Source organism: Ixodes scapularis, unplaced genomic scaffold, assembly GCF_016920785.2.
Source record: "Ixodes scapularis isolate PalLabHiFi unplaced genomic scaffold, ASM1692078v2 PGA_scaffold2__306_contigs__length_199485367, whole genome shotgun sequence".
Classification (NCBI taxonomy): domain Eukaryota; kingdom Metazoa; phylum Arthropoda; class Arachnida; order Ixodida; family Ixodidae; genus Ixodes; species Ixodes scapularis.
Genome location: NW_024609857.1, coordinates 152,034,981 through 152,058,826, shown reverse-complemented (window position 1 = coordinate 152,058,826; position 23,846 = coordinate 152,034,981). Strand labels below are relative to the sequence as shown.

The following is a 23,846-nucleotide window of genomic DNA, read 5'->3' as shown; positions in this document are numbered from 1 at the left end:
GTATATATTATTATATCAAGATGCATTTATCGCATAAAAAGCATTTCTCATGGGATAGCAGTGTGCTTCAGTCTTCGAAACACGATCCGGTAGTTTCGTTTTATTCAGTGGTGTTTCCACAGGGCTCTGCAAAATCAAGGAGTGCACCTAATTGGTTCTTGCCGTACCTTCTTAATCCGTGTAATCTTGATTCTAAAATTATACGGCCTAGAAAATAACTTTTCAGTACACTCGTGGGGTTCTTCCACACACTGTACTTCTGCAAAACATTAAAAGAAAATACATTTTGTTGGTCTCCTTGCTCGATACATTCCATAATTAAGTGGAGTCAAGGAATCATTACAGACGTTCAAGTATCCTTCATACTTTATTCTGTTTTCTTTCGCGTCAGCAGAACCTTTTCACCACCGCTCATGCCTATGTTATTGTAATAATATATATCTAACATTTGTTGACATCTCCGATATTTAAATTTCGGTAGCGTCTGTGATGTTGCGTGTTTTGACCCATGAACGTTTTTGTTATTCTGAGCATATAAGGCATATCTGCATTATAATCGAAACCTAAAACGTAAAACAAAAATTAGCTCACTGCAGTAAGTTACCCTTTAACGAATTACATATTGCCTTAATTTACAATAAAATAATAAAATCTTTATCCACGTTTCTTTCTTGCGTCACAAGTGGCTCAGTCAAAAACAATGTAGGATTTGTTTCAAAAGTCAACGCCACGTATGGATCCCGTCATAAGTAAAAATATATATTTTTTAACGTTTTCAATAAAAAAAAATTGTATTAGGATCCTTTGAGGCCTGTTTTTAGGCGACATTACATATTTAGTAAGTTAAATAAAAAATAAAACATTTCTCTTTTTAATCTTAATTTTAGTGGCATGGCGTATTTAAATAATGGATGCTACCCTTTATTATAATCTAGCTGTATCGTGGAAGTATCTTCCTTGTATACGACCTCAAACCTAAACCAATGGGCGAAGAGCGCCAACGACGTTGATTATTCTGCTCTTCGCTCACTTTTCGCAGTTTAAAGCCGCGTATGCAAGTGATGCATGTATCGCCCCTTAGTTCGCTCAAATACCTATTTATAAAACTTTCACGGCCACGCTGGACCACACTTAAGTCGAGCGTCTATTTTATAAATATGTCATGAGCCCGCAAATAAAAATATAAAAAAAGCAAATTGAGACATTTAGCATTTAGCGAATTATATAACCCATTTCACCCCGTTTCTACTGGCCTCTATGGCCACCACCGCTACCCCAGGGCTTGAAGCACCCTAATAAAGTCGAATTGTTTTAGAAAAATTCTGGACGGACTAAAAAAACACTGTGCATAACCGACATTAGAAGCTGATCACCTATCGCCCAAGCATTATTTGATAATCAGCAGCACAGAATGTTAAAATAAAGAGCAATGAAGAACTCATATAAGAAGTCAGCATAAGTCAGCATTCAAGCATAATATACCTACCCGTCGGGTTGAATAATAAATACAAACTGACGAGCGAAAACAACTTAAACCTGATGGGCCGGTTGTTTCGGCAAAGGAAATATTATATAATAATTTACAGGCAAGCTATTCCAAGAAAAATGAAGATTATTTTGGGCGGAATGTGTGAAATTAATAATTAGATATTCGCCCGTAAATCCGTTCTCCTTAAAAATACAGGTCTTTCAGACTTCTAAAAGCTTCGCACATTACACTTACTTTTTTGCGCTGTATGAGTACTCCAGATTAGGTTCTATATTATATGGTCCTTTTTTATATAAAATTACAGTTAATTTAGTAACGTTGTGATATCTTGCTGAAACCTACACGGAGATGTTTATCATAAAGCTAGGAGCATATTCATAGGTGATCATGTAAGCAATCGTGTAGCAAATCGCTAACTCTGGTTAAAATTACTAATAAAACCATTTATGCCCCCAAAATATAAAAAAAAAAAAATTTTATTAGTAGAACTTTGCAATACGTTTTATGGAAAGGGTTAATTTTTTTTAAATCGCGATTTTTATATAGTAGATACGACGAAATATAATTACTGCGTATGTTGTTGTTTTAACCGTCAATTTATAAAGCTTGGTTTAGTTGGCCATCCGGACTTCGCCACCGAGCTACTAGCGGACAAAAAAAAAACAACAAGATATATATATATATATATATATATATACAACACGGGCACTTCACGTCATCGTACGTGGTCTCCGAGGGGGATATAAACGAATATGTGCAGATGAATGAACCGTACTTAATCCAATGAATTAAAGAATCCAAGTTTTTCAGGAACCCGCCGAAAGCCAAAAACTGGCTCCGCCAATTTTTGGCTTTCGGCGGTTTCCTGAAAAACTTGGATTCTTTAATTCATTGGATTAAGTACGGTTCATTCATCCGCACATATTCGTTTATATATATATATATATATATATATATATATATATATATATATATATATATATATATATATATATATATATATATATATATATATATATATATATATAAACCATACCCATATGATATTTACTTGCATCAACCTCTAACCAATAGCTGAGATGCAAGTGGTGATTGATAGCCAAGAAGCAAGCCACTGGGTTTTCGTCCGGGAAAATTTTTCATAAAAAAACATGTTTTATGGATGTTATCAATAGGTAAAATTGTTTTTGTACGTTTTATATAAGAAACGAACCATTCAGTAAAGCCTGCGACATTAGGATGGGTCTCTATATTTTCAAGAAAGAGTTCAAAGGTGGACTAGAAACCACTTCCTACAAGGACGACATCCGTCCTCCTTTTAAACATAGCACCATTTGTGGCGCCTATAGAAAGTTGTGTTGGGGAGGGAGGCAACGTGACTCCCATTCAAACGGCCGCATTTTCTAGTGAACCTAAAGTTAATAGACATTAATATGCTTAAGTTTTTTTTTTTTTTTAATAACCAAGCCGCTTTTAAGGATTCCTTGCTTTTCGATTGTAATGTGCGTGCTAACTGGTCAGGGAATGACTTTTAGGAAACTTCAATCTAGATAGTTCGAGATGAGTAATTTTATGTTCATCCTATCTATATCCTAAACTAAGAATTAGGCATGTTTCTAAACTGAAAAAGTGTTTAATTCATACTTATGTTCAGATAAATATGTAAAATCCGTTATTCTTGAGTTTCTGTTTTTTTTTTTTTGTTTTTGATTAAACCCCGTCTGCTTTTTGATTCTAAGAACTTTTTCTTACGTCTTTTCAATCAATCCGGACGGATCGTTAGTCATCACTCTTAGGGTTTGCTAGATCAGCCTTCTTGGTGGGCTGATGGAAGTATAAACCGATATCTTTGAGTAAGGAATAATAAGCGTGCTGAACTTTCTAGCTTGAATTACACGTTGATGCGCTTTACGTACACTTTCAGAAATAAAAAAGTGTGTATTAATACACCCTTTGCTCCTTATAAGACACCCAAAAACTTCATTTCGACGTACAGCGCACTGACGTCGATCTGACGGTAGTAATTTTCGCGAGAGGCTTGATAGCCGTGTGTTAAAACTTATTAAAATATGCTAATGTACGTTTTACGGACTACAAAAAAATTATCGGGGTTTTCTTAGCCCTGGTGCAAGACCTGACTGTTTCCTTCCGTGGTGTTTGATACGTATTTTAGCCATTTAGGCCCGCTTCAGACGGGACAACTTCATCCAGCAACTTGACGTCGCAACACGAGCAACACGGGCCGCCCGCGTTCACACGCAGCAACCGAATTGCTACGACTTGCCATCATCACCATAAAACTTTATTTTTCTTGCACTATCCAGACGCACAGCTACGCGCTAAAAACGTGTTTTTATATCTTTGAATGGCGTTGAGAATACTAACTCATCTTTCTTAAAAGGTTTATTTCCAAAAGCGACCCTTTTCAAACCAGAACTAAGTCCTTAGCTGTTACCATCACCACCACAGGGGTGTCACGTGAAAATATTGCGTCCCTGATTGGCTGCTGCCGCTTTAAACGTCTCCGAGTTGTTCGAGTTGCTTGTCCGTTTCGAGAGGGCCGGACTCGATCTCAGCACTTCGTGTCGATCTAGAGAAAGCTAGGGAACAACCCGCCAGGCAACCCCGAAATTGCTGGAAAAGTTGCCCCGTCTGAAGCGGGCCTTAATAAGTTATATCGCACCGTTAGGAAGCCCCTCCTAACATTTCGGACCACCTGTTCGACTATAGTGCGCTGTACATGGAACTGAAGTTTTAGCGTGCATTATATGGGACAAAAGCGTGCGCGGTGACACCCTTTTGTTTAGAGTGTAGTTCCATGGTGGCTTGTAGCGACGAAACCGCCTTTCGCGCAACACTGTCTCCGGAGGAGGCAGGCACGCACCGGGGATACCCGACACCAGCTCAGAAAAGGGGGGGGGGGGGGGGCAGCCGCGGGCCTGACGGGCAGACTTCCGTGAGTGTACAATGTACACTAAACAACTCAACAAGGAGAGGAAAGACCAGATGCTTCGTGGGCAACGCCCGGTTAGGCCCGTTTCAGACGGGCCGATTTCGCCCAACAACTTGACGTCACAACACCAGCAACACGGACCGCCCGCGTTCACGCGCGGCTACCAATAGCTGCAGCTTGCCATCAAAATTATTAAATATTATTTTTCTTACAGTATTTAGGGGCATATTTACGCGCTATAAACGAGTTTTTATTCATTTAAATGTCGATGAGAATACTAATGCATCCTTCTGAAACGGTTTATTTCCAAAAACGACCAATTTCAAACCAGAACCAAGTTTTTAGTTGTCATCATCACCGACACGGGGAATCAGGTGAAAATATGGTGTTTCCGATTGGCCTGCTGCCGCCTCAAACGTCTTCGAACTGCTCCGAGTTGCTCGCTTGTTTCGAGCCGGACCCGATCTCAGCGATGCGTGCCGATCTAGGGAAAGCTAGAGAACAACTCGCCAGCAACCTCAAAGTTGCTAGAAAAGTTGCCCCGTCTGAAGCGGGCGTCAGGACCATACTTGTACACGTTACTGAAAAATAGAAACCGATAGCAATTACAATTACCTCCTTCTAAATAGTAACCGATTGCAATTACAATTACAGCCTCAAAACTGCAATGGCAAAAATGACTCTAAAGTAATCGACTACTTCCCTCGTTACTTTTCACAAACTTTTCTTTATTACAATGGCACATATACACCTATTTTAAATAGGTATCCCGCATTTATATACTCATCGTTTGCTTGTCCTCTGCACCTTGTTAAGTTTCAGCAGCAGTTGTCCCTCGAAGTTTGCGTCGGTAATTTTCCCTTGTTTCTTCGTGAAGACGTCAGCCGCAACTTTGAAGACTCTCTCCACAGACGCACTAGAAGGAAGTGCGGTGTTATACCGTACGAACACTTTGTGCGCCATTCTCATTGCGCGAAGCTTCGACTCGACACATGTCTCCGAGTCGTACAGACACGACGTGCTTCATTGCTGTTGGTGTTTGAAGAAGACGCTCCGGGCAGCGAAAAGCCAAAGAAATAGTCCGTGGTGTAGAAAAAAAATTTTTGAAGTACTGTAAAGGCCCGTTCACACTCTTGCGCTCTTGCGCTCTTGCGACCGACAAGGACCGGCTGAGACAAGACCGGTTTTTAAACCTCTTGCTACGGATTAGGACCGGCCCCGCAGCAGCGGATCTGGTCCAACGCAGTCGTGAGAGGCTTAAATACCGGTCTTGTCTCGGTCGGTCCTACTCACTTGCGAGTGTGAGAACGGGACTCAACAGTCAACAGCTTACTAATCCTTAAAGTCTTGCACTGGATCCCCCCCCCTTCCCAACCAAAAAAAAAAAAAGAAAAAAAAGCCTTGACCGTTTTGTCTAAAGCTGAGTGAGTGGCGCAATTACACCCAATGCTCTTGTGAAAAAAGAATAGTAAAAGTAACGTTGTTTATCTGCATTACTCACAAGAGCCTGAATAAGGTCATTTATCATACCCAAACGCAGCCTCCGGTGTACGAGAAAAAATGCACTGAGGGAACGAAGCATAGTGAAGTGGCCTACTGATTCTCGAGGACCTGCGCTTAATTGTATCGAAAAAGAAAAAAAAGAAAACACAAAAAAACATTGACTGTTTTTGCCTAGAGCTCAGCTACTCAAACACAACTATAGCCCCCCCCAAAAAAAAGGAAAAAAAGAGGAATATTGTAATGGGTAATTTTGTAATCGATTACAGCAAAAAAGTAATTGAACTCCTAGGGTGGTTTCTCCTTAAGGAAAATAAATGAAACATTTCGTCGTTTACCCTGAGACTGGGGTTTTTTTTGAAGAGCAAAAGTAACAGAAAATACAGACAGGTCTCAAACTCAACTACAAGTTTATTTCAACTTCCTCTTATATAGTTCGTTCTCGTCGTCACCCCACTCTATCACAAAAGAAGCGGACAGTCCCAACGCTTCCAAGTGAAAAGGTTCTAGCAGAAGATATGCTTCACAAAAACTTCAAGCAACTCTTTTGTGTCCTCACAATAAACAGGACAACAGCCCACAACAACATCCTCCTCAAAACTGGTCACAGGAAGTTGTTGAAATAAACTTGTAGCTGAGTTTGAGACCTGTCTGTTTTTTCTGTTGCTTTTGCTCTTCAAAAAAAACCCCAGTCTCAGGGTAAACGACGAAATGGTTGACTTCCACCAGCTAGCCTGTACTTTGACTCTTTTCTCGTTAAAAATAAATGAAGCGTTACAAAATTAAAGTAAAATGTAATTGATTACAAGCAATCCATTACTTAAAACCCGTTACGTACAAGTCTCGAACTTAGGACGCATGAACATTGCTCGCAGTTTTAATCTCGTTTTTCTTATTTAATTTTTCGAGAAATGAAACGTATTCAGTAGAAAATTGATTGCATCAACAGTTAATATGTTGTTCCTTGTCACGTGGCCCTCCAGCGGTTAGTTTTATATAAATAACTCTCGCACTCCTTTTAAACAAAAAAATGTTTGTTTCTCCACGCTCCGATCCTAAAGGCAACCTTATTAACCCTAAGGGATTCCTTTTTGAGCCCTCGGTTATGTTGGTTTCATAAAGCTTGAGACTGAGACATTTTTATCATAGGACGTATATCAGGGTAAAGAAAATTTTTTTTTTGCGATTTTTCTGACATTTTATTTACCAGGCACGTTGCGACGAAGCGAGCATATCTTTATAGGCGGCAGAGAAACAACCTTATAAGCGGCTTGTTTATTTTTTTTCGCGAGAATACAGCAAACATGGCCAACAATTATTTATATACCTTAATTTTCAGACATATCGGCAGTCAGTAAAAGTCTGGCTAAAGGTAGTATTTGTGTGTTTCAAAAAATAACATTCAGATAATTAAGAATCGAGCCTTTGCTTTAAATTTCAAGCAGTGCATATTTTGCGTGGTATACGTTTTGTCTAGGGTAACATGGTGAAGCAATACGTCTACGTCAGGTATACTACTGTGCTCCTGAAATATAATAAGATACATACATTATGCAATAATTAGCTTCTCTGGAATATGTATGCTCTTCACTTATTCATCTCAAATTGCAGGTCTTTATTGTTCAGCTGGATTGGTTGCACCAAGTTCAAGTGACGGTGAGTGAAACATAAATTAGTCTGTTATTTATGCTTCCGACTCTCAGCGAGTACACTTGCATCTAAAACGGTTGCATTTGAACTATATAAAAAAAAAATCGAAATATAACTCGAGCCTAAAATGTGAGCGTATTAATCCGAGTCACGGTCAAGGTTGCGAGTCATTCCAATTTTACTTTATTTAGATACCCCCCGTGATGTTCACATGTTATTGGTGTTGCAAATGTCTGTGCCTTGGTGGTGATGCAAGCGCGAGATGGTTGGAGTTTTGCGTCGCGGCGGAGAAGCGCTATTCTAAAACTTCCTTACGTAGCGTGCTCTAACGCAAGCGCTATCTTTAGCTCTAGTGTCCGTCAGAATTGTGAACGTTATTCTAAAATCTCATAGTCTTTCGCCAACGCTTTACTCTGCGTTCACGCCAACACTCAACTTCAGCGACACTCTCCTGTTACCCTGTGTTATTCTATTATTTTTTTTTGTTTTCTTGGCAGACGTTCTCCACATTAAGCGTTTAGCTTCTGTTTCTCCATTTGTCGCCTCATCAATTGTCATTTGTGACAATATGAAAAAAAAAACGTGTAAATAAAATGTATCAACATTAAGCCCTTCAATGTACTGTAATTAACACTACTCATTATGTGCTCTTCAATAGTCGTAGCAAAACTCTATGTAGATGAATGTGAAGGAAAAAATATCTTCCAAAAGAATGAACAACGGGCCTTCAGAACTGAATCTAATTACACCTATAACTTTTAATCTACGATTCCAAAACTATTTTATAGGTCTTGAATTCGTTTCGTAAAAATATTATTTCTTACACATTGGTTCCTTAATTTATAAATTTACACAAATATAATTTCATCGCCCATTTTTCACATTGGAAGCTAATAAGCATAAACTAATATATTCAGATCCTGAGCATTGATTACACCTTTTCGATAAAACGTGTTATGCCCCATTTCATGATTGGGATTATTGTTTCACCTAACAGCGATTTTAATATTTGTTCCACAGAAATTAAATATTACGAGGACGAACCCTGGGTATTCTGTCTAGATCCTGACAACGTAACATGTCCAGAAGACGGAACGCATGCCTCATACAATCGAAATACGGGTATGTGTGAACTAAAGAATGGAAGCGACTGCGGAGGAGGTGAAAATCACTATCCAACCCTGGAGAAGTGCAATTCCTCTTGCAACAGTAAGTTGTTTGTAAAATCTGGATTTGCTTTAGCTTCGCAAGTGTTGTGTTTCCAGTATCTTTTAAAAAGAAGTAGGATCTGCTACTGCCAGGTGAACGTTTTGTTTGTGTAGGAGTACCTTTATAAGAACTAAACGATCTCAAAATTTGGTTGGATGTAAGAACCACACGAAGCGTAGCAAATAATTCAGATATTTTTTTCTTAAATTGTGTTCTGACCTGAATCCACAGTGCTTCAAAAAAGGTGCGCGAATGATTTCTTATCTTGGTTTCTCTCGTTAACCTTTTAATTTTTGCATCGAATTTTTCGTCGTAAATAAAAAGTTGTTAAATTTGAATTTAAAATATTTCAAAAATAATTTGAAAGAAAATGTGTATGAAGTGTATTTATTTATCCGACCGTGGTTTCAAGCACGTATCTTGGAAGTTCAAATATTGCATAACTAGCATTTCCAGCTGTTTAAAAAATGCAATAAGAACTCTTTTAGCCTAAGAATGAACTTCTTAGGTTAGCGAAGTACGATCGGGTAAATTTTTATTCAGCACCAAATACAATATTGTCCTAGGGGTTTTGGCACACGCCACATACAATTATCCCAGTATTGTAACAAGCGAGGATGGAACATGGCCAGCGTGCAGGAACGAAGGGATCTGTTCATGCAGGGACGCTATAAATGCAAGCAGGGAGGCCGCTGACATCACCCCAGTTTGCGAGCACAACAACTGGTACATCTCAATTTCTTGGAGCTCGAAATACATACAAACACGAAGTATTCGGAATTCTTCTTAGGCATGATGCTGGATTTTTTCGTTATAGTGCAGCCGTTGGGAGAATGTAGAGTTAGGGTTGACGTCCGGGTACTACCGGCCACTCCTGGAGGCACTTCCGCGGTGAGATCTGCAGGAGCTCTTGAGGTTTCCGCTGGAGTCACTGCAGGGGATATTGTCACGAACGAATGTTAATGAAACGACGAAAACTGAAAGAAACTAAATGTTTAATGGGGTGAACTTGTGCCCAAAACAAAAAGGAAACCGAAGAAAGCAATTAAGCGTCGCGGGAGTCGATAGCGGCGTAACAGCAGGATCGATCGCTGGGGCTAGACTGACTCCTGCTCGCCACGCGGAGTACCTTTTGTACCCGCGTGTGCCTCTGGAACATTCAGCCTAGAACATTCGGTGCGTAGAACATTCGGAGAACAATCAGACGAGGATGTTCTTGAACTTACGAGAACGCCAAATAATAAATAAAAATGCAGACCGCTAGCTGGAATCGAACCTAGACCGTTCGCGCGACAATCAAGCACTGTAACCATTTGGCCACGCACGTGCTCGCTCAGCGAAGCGCGTGGTATTACTCCCCCCTTTAAAAGCGCATCGTCTCGATGCGACGTGCTGGGAAACAAAACAGCCAACATACAAAACCAATGGCAAACTACGTAGACTTGTACAACAGAATCCTATCTAGCGTGTTAGAAAACTCAATTCACAGTCCTTTCGATCGTAGTACGGCTTGAGGCGTATGACGTGGATGACTTCCGGTCGTGGAGGGCGGCGTGATGAAGTCCGTGCTCCGTCGGGCTACGCCTCATAGTTCAGATCCCGATTAGACGAAGCACTTTGTAGGGTCAAAAGTAGCGCTTCAGGAGTTTCTCTGAAAACGGAACAGGTGTACGCAGCGTCAGTCTGTTTTCTCCAAGGTTGATGACGGCGCCGTATTCACAAAGAAAGTCCATGCAGAGAATGGCGTCTCTGGAAAAGACTTGTAGAACAACAAATTTCACAGGACACGTCTCGCCGTGAATTTGGTCGTGAGCAGTGAACCTTCCGATAGGCGTGATGAGGTGTCCTCCAGCGGTTCGTAACTGCGGTTCATCACACGGCGTCGCGACTTCTCGAAGGCGGCGAGAGAGCCTCCCACTCAAGACTGAGTAGTCTTCTTCGGTGTCAACGAGTGCCGATACGTCGTGGCCGTCGATAACAATGCTTAAGTTGTTGGGCATCGTTGCCGGACTGTCGTTGCGAGGCGTGACGTGGTAAGAGTGGAAGTGCTCCGGCGTTTGTGGAGGCTCTTTACGTCATCGGTCCAAAGCAACGTCACCTCCAGGAGTTGCCGCGTGTAGTTATCCCGGTGGGAAAATGGCGACAGGCTCTCACGACGGGGTCGGTGCATTGGCGAAACCGGGCGTCGTGGTGAGGGCGACCGAGAACCACGGCTAGGTGTAGACGGTGGTGACTGAGGTCGTCGAAGGTGCTCTTCTATCTCTTGTGGTCGCTCACTGTAGCGTGGGCGTGGGTCGTCCGGGTGGAAGCCGCGCAGCCCCATTTGCCGGTAGGGGCAACGGCGGTAGATGTGGTCGGTTTCCCCGCAGTGGTCGCACAACGGGCGTCGATCGGCCGTCCTCCACACGTCGGTCTTCCTCGGCGAGGGTTGCTCCGGGCGGACGTACTGAATTTGTCCTTCTTGGCGTCGAGGATACTGCGGCATCGGAGGGTCTCGTCGGGGTGGTGCCGTGACCTGGAAGTTAGCTTGAGGCGGTCGTCGGGCCATGGCGTCGTAGGTCAGCGTCGGTGCTTCGGGTGCGGCCACGGTGAGAGGAGCATCCGGTAGGAACGCTCGCCGAACCTCGTCTCAGACGACCTCGACCGACGACGGGTGGAGTGGTCATCGTCGCAGTCTTCTTTGATTTCTATGGCAGGCGTCCCAGTTCCGGGGGTAGGTCTTGGTTGCGGCGTCTTGACCGGGCCTTGGTCTAGTCTTCTGCGAAGGGTAGCCTCCCAGGGCTGAGCACGTCACTGGGCCGGCGTGTTTTCGGAGGGGTACGGTTCACAGGCATAGAATGCAACTACTCCGCACCTCCATCAAAATGTCACCACCAAATGTTAATGAAGCGACGAAAACTGAAACAAACTAAACGTTTAATGGGCGAACTTGTGCCCAAAATAAAAAGGAAACAGAAGAAAACTTTTGAGCGTCGCGGACGTCGATTGCAGCGTAACAGCAGGGTGGATCGCTGGGTCGAGACTGACTCCGGCTCGCCACGCGGTGTACCTTTTGTACCCGCGTGTATCTCTGGAACATCCAGCCTAAAAAATTCGGGGCGTAGAACATTCGGAACTCGATCAGAGGATAATGCTGTCGAACTTACGAGAACGCCAAGTTGAAATAATAAATAAAAATGAAGTCCACTAACTTGAATCGAACCTAGACCGTTCGTGCGACAGTCAAGCACTGTAACCATGCATTCGGCCACACACGCGCTAGCTCAGCGACGCGCGTGGCATAATGGTTGCTGCACCGCCTTGCTGCACCGCTTTGCTGCACTTTTAGGGTCACTGCAGCGGACACAACTTGAGCTCTAGCCGAGGTGCTTGTTGACGATACATCCACGTATTCCTCCAAGATTTCGGCACGCACAAAGTCTTCGTTCGTCGGGAGAACGCGCCCACTGTTCGGTCAAAACTTTCGCCCGTCTTCCGTGATGATGAGCAACGAAGTGGACGATGCCACGTTTGGAAACACTTTATTTTTAGTATCCCATCGACCTATCTCCCTTACCTTCCATTGGTGCCTGAGGAGACTTCCCTTGTGACTTTTCGGTCTGCCTTTCTTGGCTAGCGTTGAAACTGTCAGCGAGGAGTCTGGTGGGAAGGGGGGGGGGGGGAGGGGAGGGGGGTGCAGGGACCTCATTTGGCGTCTTATTAGATGCTCGCTGGGAAAACGGCCGTCGTCCAGTGGCGTCGACGTGCAACCGAGCAACCGCAGCCAGAGATACTCATTAGCTGTAGAAGTGTTCTAGAGTATTCATTTTATTGTACACCCTTTTCCGCCAGTCTATTGCAGCGCGGGGCGGGGGGGGGGGGGGGGGTTGGTGCTGATGAAGCTTCAGCCCCCCCCCCCTCTCCCCCGATATCTCGACCCTGTATTTCCATGCGGTCAGGGGGGCGGGGGAGCTTTTGAATATTATTTGACACTTTGCTTCCTCGAGAATTCGTAGACGAGCTCTACAGATCTGATCACCGCAGCTGTAGCGGCTCCGCTTTAAGACCTTGTACCCCTCGAAGAGCAGAGAATATATAAAACACCAAAGAACAAGCGCAGAACTCAGGCGGTGTTCCACCGGCGATGACGAGAAGCAAAGGTTTGAAAGTACAAACGAAAAAATAAGAACAATAACAACAAAAGTGTGTGGAGCAGAGTGAAGAGTACTAATGCAGTGTGCCGGTCAATTTTATTTCACCTTTTGTTTTTAAAGCGTCGTAAAGTTAAGACTCCGTTTCACCTTATGATCTACCCCAGAAGACGCTAGGAGTCAGTGAAGCCATACCAATGACTTCTGTTGAAGAACCCTGAAAAGAATGTTTTGTAAACAGTCTGTTTGAGACACGCATGTCAAGAAATTAATCTCACCCGAAACAATTTTTTAGAGCAATATTTATGGCGCGAGACCCGACTTAGTCAGTACTCACCTCCTTTCGCCTTGTTTTTCTCTCGGTATTTCGGGCGCGTAAAGGAGTGGTGGATCGGCCTGGCCATCACGTTGGAGTGGAGAGAGCGTATGACCATCTCGTTGAGATGGAAAGAGCGTATGATGATTCCATGACGTAATGAATTTTGCGCTCAACTTTTAAAATAAATCTCGCGCCGTTAAAATTGTCCTAAACATATTTTTTCGCATAGAATTTACTTTTTGACACGCGTGTTGCTACCAGACTGTTAATTTTATTTTTTCAATAGCTTTTCAAGGACGGTTTTAGAGACGCGCCGGGAGCGTAGACACGCGATATGCTAAAGTTCATCGTAAGGTTAAATAGAGCATGGAAGGGTTATGAAGGGAAAGAGAAGTGCCAAAGAAAAAAAGGGAACGGTGTTTCGACCAAAAGGTCTTCTTCATGTACACCGAAATTGGAGATGACTGCTCAGAGTATACTATATACAACGTATATACAAAAGGCGGAGGTAACACGTGACAGATGCGATGCCATGGAGTGAGAGAGAGGAGAAAAAGTTGCCAAGGATTGTGCAAAAGGTCTAAAGTTAACAAGTTGAGGAATGAGGGTGGGGTGAAAGCTTATGGCCCCCTCGTGACCACCCAAATTATAAATAAAAGGAGAGAGAGAGGAGCGGGAGAAGGGGAATGTCTAATAGCCGAAAGAAATTTTATTTTTTAAACCGGAAGGGAATTCCGTCTTTATGTTATAAATGATTCTGTTTTCTTCTTTTTTCCGTGAGGTGGGTGTATGGAAGCCTGATTTGACGACACATACTCGCATATTGAGTTCAGGATGATTCGTGGAGGAGAAGTGTTTAGATACATGTGTGGAGAGGTCATGTTTAAGTTGGCCCGCTCTTTTTAGTCTGACAACTCCGCGGTGTTCTCTGAGGCGTTCGTGGAGTCGGCGGTCAGTTTCACTGTTATATAATAAGGTTGGACAGAGTGTGCACAAAAGTATGTATATCAGATTAGAAGATTTACAGATGTGATTGTCAGGAATTTTCATTAGCAGGTTAGGAGGAGGGCCGGTGTGTTTGCACGTAAGCCATTTTGGGGCGCCGCACGGCGTAGTACTGGAGATTAAAGTCTGAGGTTTTATGGAACGGTTGGTGCGTACTAGAAGGGATCGTAATTTGGGCTGTCGACGGTAAGTTAGCACGGGTGCTTTAGAAATAAGTTTGGAGTATACGAGGTGGGAAGTGGCGTCTACGATTAGTTTGCCGAGCCTATATCTGGAAGGATGGAAAGTGAAGATGAGGGGGTTGCACGAAGGTTTAGATCATGATTGGGGAAATAGAGCGCCGTACCGCGAAATGTTAGAAACGTGCCTGCTGGCATTGCGCAGAAAGCCGAGTGTGTAACCACGTTCTATGAAGAAGGTAGTCATTGTCTTAAGCTAGTGACGCAAATCAATATCGTCACTGCAAATCCCATGGAGGCAGAGAAATTGTGAGAAGAAAATAGAGTTGATTTGGGATCTAAGATGGCTCGAGGAGTATAGAAGGTAGATATGGTTGTCAGTGGGTTTACAATGCACAGAGGTGTAGAACTTCTGTGCGTCACTAGTTATTTTTAAGTCTAGAAAGTTGACAGAGGGTTTCGATATGAGTGAGGTAAACTTGAGGGAGGCGTGGGCGTTACAGAGTGAATTAATGAAACGGTCATCTATGGGAAGGAGGCCAAAACCAAAAATGTCTTCAATAACACGACCGTAGAATTGCTGAGGCGGGTGTGGAAAGGAATTAAAAAAACGAGTGCTAGCCCTTGTCGACAAAAACGTTGGCGAACGAGGGACCTATCTTTCTGCCCATCACTACACCACATTTTTGGCGCCTGACAGTTTAGTTGCTGTGTCGTCTTCATATGATCGTCATTTCAACATTTATACTGCTTTTATTTTTTTTCAACTTTATAGCGAGACAAACCTCGCGAGTGAGAGAGAAAGAAAACTTGATATTCGTCAAGCTGTCAAATTCGCTGCTTCTTTGCACCAAAAATGTCACGCCACTTTTTTTGCCCAATAGTTATCGAAGAGGTTTTACAAACAAACGAAAATAAGAGTCCTTTGCTGCTCCTTGGGCTTCGCCGCCGTTTTCTTGTGGGCGGCGATATTTCTCACTCGTTGTCTCACGAGTGCCTCGTGTCTGCTCGTCAGAAAACTATGAGCACTTTTTTTCTCCGGTTACTAAGCGTGCATTCCCGGAAAATAGAACCGCTCAAGGTAAATGTCCGTGCAAGGTTACTCACGTGGAACCCTGTAGTATGCATGCTGTATTGACACTTTTCTGTAGGGGTGTTGGACTAGAGCACTGCACGGGCTCGGGCCTACCCGAAAGCCCGGGCCCGGCCCGGCCCGCGGGACGGGCCGGCCGGGTAAGGCGGTTTTCTGGCGGGCTCGGGCCGGGCCCGGGCTTTTGACGGCGGGCCCGGGCCGGGCTCGGGTCAGCACCTGCTCGGGCCTAGTTCGGGCTCGGGCCCGCTGTACGTGTCAGTGATGCCGACGGCGTCCGTTGAATTCCGCGCTCGGTGATCCCAGCAACATGGGCAGGCGGTAAGGCGAGCACGCAGCCGTTCAAAGTTTCATCCCGCTTAGCGTACAGTTGGCAGAGCGTCTTAAATTTTTTTATCCCTTTATCTGCACGTAACTGTGAGCGGCCACATGACTCGCTCGGAAAATACAAGATGTCTCAAAAAGCGGCGCGGAAACGAACGCACCCGCGAAGCCACGATTGACGCGCGTTTATCCCGAGCGAGCAACGAGGCGAGAGCCAACCCTCTCAACTAGGATAGAACCTACTAGAACATAAAGATCGGGAAGTAACGAGCACAACGAGAGAGCTCCTGACTCCTGAGCTACTGTAGCCATGCCCTGGCCTCTGGCGCCTTGGCGTCTGGCGCCCTGAGCAGACAGCGGCGGGGGAGGAGAGAAGCATCGATGAGCGGCCGCGGCTTCGCCCGTGCGGGAGGTGTCTATTTTTTTGTTCTTTACCGCTTTGCAGGCGGAAAGTACAGACAGACGCCGCTGCGCTCGGTATAGAAAACCGCGTCGCGCTCCGGTTAGTTAGTGTTGGAGGTTGTATTTTCAAGGGAATGTAGACTGTCGCGTCTTCAGTCTGACTGCCGTGCGATTCCCGGGAGCATGCTTTTGCTGCTGCTGTCGTCGCGTTGAAGGTCGATCGGGACACTTGGACGCCTGCTTCTCCGGAAGAACTTACCTTCGAGAGTTGCCGCAACTTTGCGTCGTGGTTAACGGACTGCCACTAAGCACCGGTGAATATTATATGACACTGCATGGCTACTTAGGTAGAAGCTTTACTTTTGAGAATTTGTTTCCTTTTGTTTGGGACTTTTGCTACGTTGCCAGCATTGCCCGTGCGCCTTTTGTCAGATTTGTATCTTGCCTAGTTCTGTATGCGGATTGTTCACGTTTTGCTTAATCGAGACTGCATTTCATTTTTGCCGGAATGAGACTTCACATTCAGCGGATCAAACTGCAGGTGGGTTGCACAAGAGATATACTTTGCCCACGAAGCTACATGGTGTAGAGCTACATTAGTGCTATTTCACGTCTTAGCTACCGTTTATTTTTTGCCCTTTGCTGAAATGAGCTCTGTAGAATCTGTACGCCTAAAAACCGACCTTGCTTCCGGAAAACTCAAACTCATCCCGAGGGTGGCGCAGAAGAGTGAAGTCTGGAAAAAATTTCTTCAACTTGTTGACGCCAATACTTTGTCGCCGGCAGGGTACGTGCAGTGCAAAGACTGCAAAGGCTTTCTCAGCTACGATGGTGGGAAAACAGGAACATCTCACTTGAATCGCCACAAATGCAAGGTGCCGGCCGAATGCACTCCCATAACGTCCTTCTTTAGCGAGAAGAAACCTAGTATAACTGCAAGCGTCAAGCAGAATGTGACGACGGCCTGCGTTCGTTGGTGCGCCAAGGATATGAGGCCATTTGACGTCGTATGTGACGAAGGGTTTTTGAAGTTAGCCGATGAGCTAATTTCTATTGGGGCGCGGCACGGAATCATAGCCGCAAAAGATGTTCTTCCACACCCCACGACACTATCTCGCAAGGTAGCTGAAGTCGCTGAAGAACTCCGAGAAGCGATAAAACCAGCGGTTCGGCAAGCTATAGAGGAGGGCCGTTGCGCTTTCACTGTGGACATGTGGACTGACGACTACAAGAAAGTGGCGTACATAACTGCCACTGCTCACTACGTGAACGACGAGTGGGAACTAGTCAGCTTGGTCCTATTTATATGTGATTTTCCTCCCGAGAAGAAAACTGGAGATAACATAAGGAAAGAGCTTGTGCGTAGGTGCGCGAAGTTGGGCTACGAGGAGGCCATCTTGGAAAATGTAGTATTTGTGACGGACCAAGGTGCGAACATTATTAACGCACTTCGTCCTTACACCAGAATGAGCTGCACTGCCCATATATTGAATACTGTTCTCCGGCATACTTTCGACGATGAGTACCTCGCCGAGCAGCTGCCTGAATTGCAGAAGAGCCTGAAGAAGGTAAAAGCCATTGTCACATTTCTAAAGCAAAGCGGACTGTGCAATTAGCTGCCCCATGGTGTGTGTCAAGAGGTAAGGACCAGATGGAATTCCAAGGTGGCTATGATAAAGTCTCTGGTCACACAGTATGAAGACATTGAATCTCTTCTTGACAGCAGGGGCAATACCTTGATGGAGGATCTTAACAAAGCAGCTCTAAAGGACGTCGTCAACTTTTTGGAGCCATTCAAGGAGGCCAGCGAGAAGCTTGAGCAAGACAAGCAACCAACGCTGCCCCTGGTATTGCTATACCAGCGGAAGCTCAAAGGACATCTGACCCCAGTGGCTGCAGACACAAGGACTTTTTCCCAGCTCAAGAAACGTGCGGCACAGTTCCTGGAAGCTAAGCTGCAGCTTGAAGAGATACACTACGTTGCCACACTGTTATGGCCCCCCTTCCGCCAGTTGCGGGCCCTGAAAGAAGCGGAGAGAACCGCTGTTTTCAGCACGGTGGACAAATGATGCTCGGTGTTCCGGAGGTTCCTTCTGAACAGGAGACCGGTGAAGAATGCACCAGTACAAAGCCACCAAAACGGAGACTCCTTGATGAGTTTCAAGACTGGCACGACCACGCCGAGACGGACATTGACGACGATGAACTAGACAGCTACCTCCATGCCGGAGGTTCGTGCGAGGGCATCGATGGCCTCCTGAAATGGTGGAAGTCCCAATGCAAGAAATATCCACGTCTTTCTTTCCTTGCAAGGAAGATTCTCTGTATTCCTGCAACGAGTGCTACTAGTGAACGAAATTTCAGCGCCGCGGGATACATTATCCAAGAGAGGAGAACGTGCTTAAAACCAGACACATTAGATAACCTCCTGTTCTTGCACAAAAACATGTAGTGCATGTACGCTAACAACTTCAGTGTACAAATAGTTCATCACACCTCTGTTATTGCCGTTCATTTTTTTTGTGAATAATAAAAAAAAACGAGGTCCAGGTTGTGTCTGTTGATTGAGTCGATGGCGGTCAAGTCATCTACTGTAAAAACCTTTATTTACGCAGCCTCAAATTTTCGCATATCAGGCAGTACAAGGGACATATGCGCGTTCATTGAACGAATTCTAGAAGGTCACGATTTTGACCTCTTGAAGACGGACACTTTCGCGCGTTCTCATGTTTCGTGAATTTTTAATTGAAAAGCAGGGGCTCGCAAATATTAGGGATTTTGCAATATAGGCCTGTCGCCTTTGTTATCTCCATATATGTTGGGCCGATGTCACACTCTGGTGTCACGATTTTAATAATTTACGCGGGTTATTCGTAGAGCCATCCGGTACTGAAATGCAAACGCCTTGCTCAGTAAATTCGCACTTTACTAAATTTCGGGCCTGGGCCGGGCCCGGGCCTGTTATAACACGGGCGGGCCGGGCCGGGCCGGGTAACATAGATAATGCTCGGGCCCGGGCCGGGCCTGGGCCCCGCTTGGAAACCCTCGGGCCGGGCTCGGGCGGGTAGCTTACCATGATGCCGGGCCCGGGCCGGGCCCGGGCTGACAAAAGCGGCCCGTGCAGTGCTCTATGTTGGACTATCAAAAATTTCGAATACGAATCGAGTATAAATAATTTCGTCTACGAATACAAATACGAATCGAATCAAATAACAAATGGGCACAGAATGAAAAAGAAAACAGCTAAACGTCTAGACTGAAAATAGCTTTTATTTCTTTGCGACCAATATCATCTGCGGTGTGCCACCCCAAAATAATATAACCCAAGGATTTACATTAGATTCAAAAAGTTATAGTCCATAGCGAAGTGCAACAAACAGCTGTAGTACAGCTTTTAAAGATACGATTCATAAGTGTCACTGACAAAATAACTTCTATCATTAGGATACAATTTTGTCATGAACTGGGAGAAACAAGAACCGTCACTTAGGCATTATTGCAGAGAGTACGTCTTCAAGCATGAGGCTTCTCAAAAATTATTTGCGTTTCATAATGTCGCATAACGGATGGTTTGTTTAGCGCTTCTGTATGCTCCCAAAACGGTTAACGTGAGCACTTCAGATATTATCGATCGTTTAGCCAAAGCCCCCAGCCGAGTAGGTTTCCCTCTTTAATTTGTTTGCCAAACTAAACTCTTAATGGGAATTTCAAATTTCTTCACTTTAATGACTGACATTCCTGTGTATTTTCTTTTTATGTTTGAACAATGCGGAGAGAAAGTTGTCTGCTTCTTGAGTAGGAGTGGCGGTGACATTAGAACAACGCCGAGCTCTGAATGGCTTTCATTGAAAGTGGCAGGCCTTAATACTGGATGCCTTAAGGTCTATCCGCTATTTTTTTCTTTTTTAATCAGCCAATAAGAGCCCGGCGTTCTGACATGGTCGCAACCCTTGTGCAAAAAGGAGACGAATTCTCGCTCCGCCTAAGAATGGCTCCTACTAAGGCTGTGAAATTAACCTTTTGATAAATTAACCTCCGAGACTAATTTTTTTGCGAATTACCTGCGAAGGCTAGGCCCTTGTAAGGAGCTGTCACGGGCATAATTTTCGTCGTGCTCAAACTCAAAATTATTAATTTAAGCACTTCTGAGTTTTGTGCTCTTCTGGGGAGGAATGATCTTACTGTACACACTTTCAACTGGTTGTAAGGCGCGCAAAGTTTTAAAAACGTGAGAGACATAAAGTAACATATCATTCGTTTCGATTTATCAATTTATGTTTTTTTATTAATATTGTACTTAAATAAGATCGTGAGGACATCATAATTCAGTGAACAACCTGCACGACAAAAAATACAAATTAATTTTGGCTTCTGTTGTGATTATTGGGTACAGCTCGTAGCCCAAGCCTCGCAAACAGCGCACGCTTCAACTTTGTTGTAGCTAATATTTGTCGGAGCTCATTCTTTAGCACGCGCTCGTTGCCTGGCATCGTGCTTTGACTGCGCGTTCTGCAATGTATAACTAAAGTCAAATGCACTCGTTGGAGGCGGAGATTCCACTGCACTCTTATAAAATATATGTGAGCGAGAATCGCATCGCGGCACGTCGCCAAGTGACGTAACCGTGAGAACCGCCACTGACAGCCCAATGTCGTGCCGTTCAATGATAGAGTCAGCGACGGTTTCTATGGCTACTATGTTTACGCTGTTTGGCGGCGCGATGCAACACGATTTTTGCTGCGTTTCAGGTTACGATTGCAAGTAGTGCGACTGGCCGCCGCCATGCTTCTACTCGTTCGGGAACGCCCTTGCAATGCCGAGCTTGTTAAAGTTACGTTCACACGCACGCTTAAGTGTGCTTGCAGGCATGGGGCACCAGTCGGGGCTTCATATAGCTGGCATCTTAACGTTAGTACAAATGTGCATTAAATTTTTCCGTCATCTTCTATTTTTTTACGATTAGCTTATATATTTTATATCCAGGGAGATAGACTAATAACAAAGTAGATTTGATGATCCGATTTACTCATACAAAGTCAATTTCAAAAGTATTATGGTAATTTAATGTTACATAATATTGGGAAGATGATTTACATTAAAACATATTCACCCATTCTTCCAGTGCAAAGTACAGCGTTAATAATCGCTACGCAGCGAGTCGTGCTCGTTTCTACTGGGAAAACAAAGATGTATTTTTACAACCCCTCTTTCTCCCCCTCTTGTTCTCCTTCTCCTCCTTCTCCTCCCTCTCCCTCGCCCGCCCGCCCCACTTCACACCCTGCCCCCCCCCCCCCCCCCCGCCCCTCAAAAAAAAAAAAAAATCTTGGCTTTGTAACCGGTAAGGGCAGTAAGTTATGTATCGAGAATTATACGGCAAGGTATACCTTTGGAATTGTTGATACGAAAACCGTGGATCATTGCCGCCGTACACTACTAAAAACATTGCGTACCTTGTAAACATGCTGCTTAATCGGGCACTAACAATCTTTGTCTTTATACTTCTTGGAAGTTGGAAAATGCATTAAAAACAACTATATATGTAGGCCCAGCATGCTCAAACATGTCGAGCCAATGCGCGTCCATAATAAAATTGGAACCTCCCGCATGGTCTACATGGGTCGGCGATTTGAACACGAACCACTCAATATCATATCACGTTCACAAAAAGTTTTTTTAGAATTCATTTACATTCGTATCGTGATTACTTCCAAGATCTAAACGTCACTGCCAATCAATCAGAAAGTCCATGAAGACTCAAAGGTCACTGCTACTCATATCAGAGAGCTTGTAAAGATAATATAATTCATAATCCCTGACATCCCCTGCTGCTTTCATGATCAATATATATATATATACAGGGATGGGCAGTATTTCAAATACATGTATTCGAAATACGTATTTCAAATACTTTGTGTATTTTGCATTGTATTTAATTACAAATTGGGTAATGTATTTGACGAGTGTATTTAAATACTAAAACGTTGGTATTTCAAGTACAATTGTAATTAAATACAATTCTTGTGGGCGAAAATACATCTCTCAAATTTATTGTCACTGTCCAGGGCAGGAAAAAAACTACGTTTTGCACCGAATGCAATGTCTCTCAATTGAGCACAAGTGTTTAGGGACTTTGTGATTGCGGTGCTGGTCCAGGCCAAGAATAGTGACGAAATCGACGATCACAGGCAGACTGGCTAAATAAGTGCCTGTGACAACTTGTTATTCTTTCCAGCCCGATATCCATCCATATTTTTGCCTGGGATATTCTAAATTCGAGGGTCGTCCAGATTTTCGTAACTGGTGTGATTTTCAACAATAAAAAATTATCTAGCTAGTGCTGCGCGTCTTGGTCGTCTAGGTTCCTTGTTGGTCTATACCAAAATGTAAAGGACAAAAAAGCTGCTTGAAGCTCTGTACTTTTTTCACCTTTTACGTCCGAGTTGATTACATTTTTTGTGATTATATTTCTATTACGTTACTAGAGCCTCGCGCACTAACTCACGAGTGTGCGATGCAAAATTAAAATGAGATACCCAGAAACCCGTTGCAGGTGCCCTGAAGTCGCTGACGCAAATTTCGTGGAATGTATTTGGAAAAGTATTTAGAGAAGACCAAATACATTTGGTGGCATTTGTATCTTGTACTTAAATGCATTTTTGGAAATGTAATTAGATTTGTAATTAAATACATTTTTGACGAAGTATTTTGTATTTGTATTTCGATACATATTTGCGTGTATTTTGCCCATCTCTGTATATATATATATATATATATATCACCGCAGTAAAACACACAAAAGTCAGAAAGTATCACCGACTCACGAATATCTTAAAATAACACAGAGATAATCAACTCACAAATATTACGAAGTAAAAGAGCTATCATAAACTGACAAAATATCACGAAATATCAAGCACTTAGAAATATCATCGATATCATTTGTGTTCAATTCACCATGATGCTCGCTGTCGTCCGGTTTGGTTTTTGGATATGCCGTTCAAAGCCAAGCCCATCAATAGCCCCCAGACTCAATGGCGCGCAATCGCTCTGCAACGCGCAGATGGTGCCTGTTTTGCTCTTTTTTTTTGTTTTAGCTTGAATGGAGGCACCTTCTTTCAACGCGTTATGCTTGACACTTTTCAAAGATTACGTTTAAATGGCTGCCGCAAGGCTGTCTACAACCCCTGGCCCCCCTTATCGGCCTGCTTTTTGTGCAGCTTGCTTCAATGATTGAAAACATGTACAGTGTGTCTCCCAAAGAGTTTACAGGAGTTTTCTACCGCAAAAATAAACTATACGCCGCCGAAAGCCCATTCTCCGACCAAATGCAGCCCAAGCGGTCCTAATCAAGTGTTAAAGTTTCAGAACTCATCGTTACTTTCTTCAAAAGTTACAAGTGATTTTCAATATTTTTGAATGGGAAAACGACAGCCGACTGAGCTTTTCAATGTATGGAGTTCAGTGGCGCCATTCGCCGAAGACGGGCAAACACAAGCTCCTATTATCTCATAAAATTTTCAGAAAATCACTTTGAATGAAATAACGAATCATTCTAAAACTTTTGCATCCTCTGCAGACCACTAGCGCTACCTTTGA

The 23,846-nt window shown here is 43.8% G+C and overlaps 1 protein-coding gene across 1 annotated transcript in view; it reads left to right on the top strand.

The window, feature by feature from the left end:
• Positions 1-23,846, top strand: part of LOC8042831 (boophilin-H2) — a 43,121-nt gene that overhangs the window by 5,868 nt on the left and 13,407 nt on the right. The window contains exons 2-3 of the mRNA XM_029985821.2: positions 7,554-7,598; positions 8,613-8,801. Coding sequence (XP_029841681.2) covers positions 7,554-7,598; positions 8,613-8,801 — 234 coding nt within the window. The remainder of the gene's footprint in view (positions 1-7,553; positions 7,599-8,612; positions 8,802-23,846) is intronic.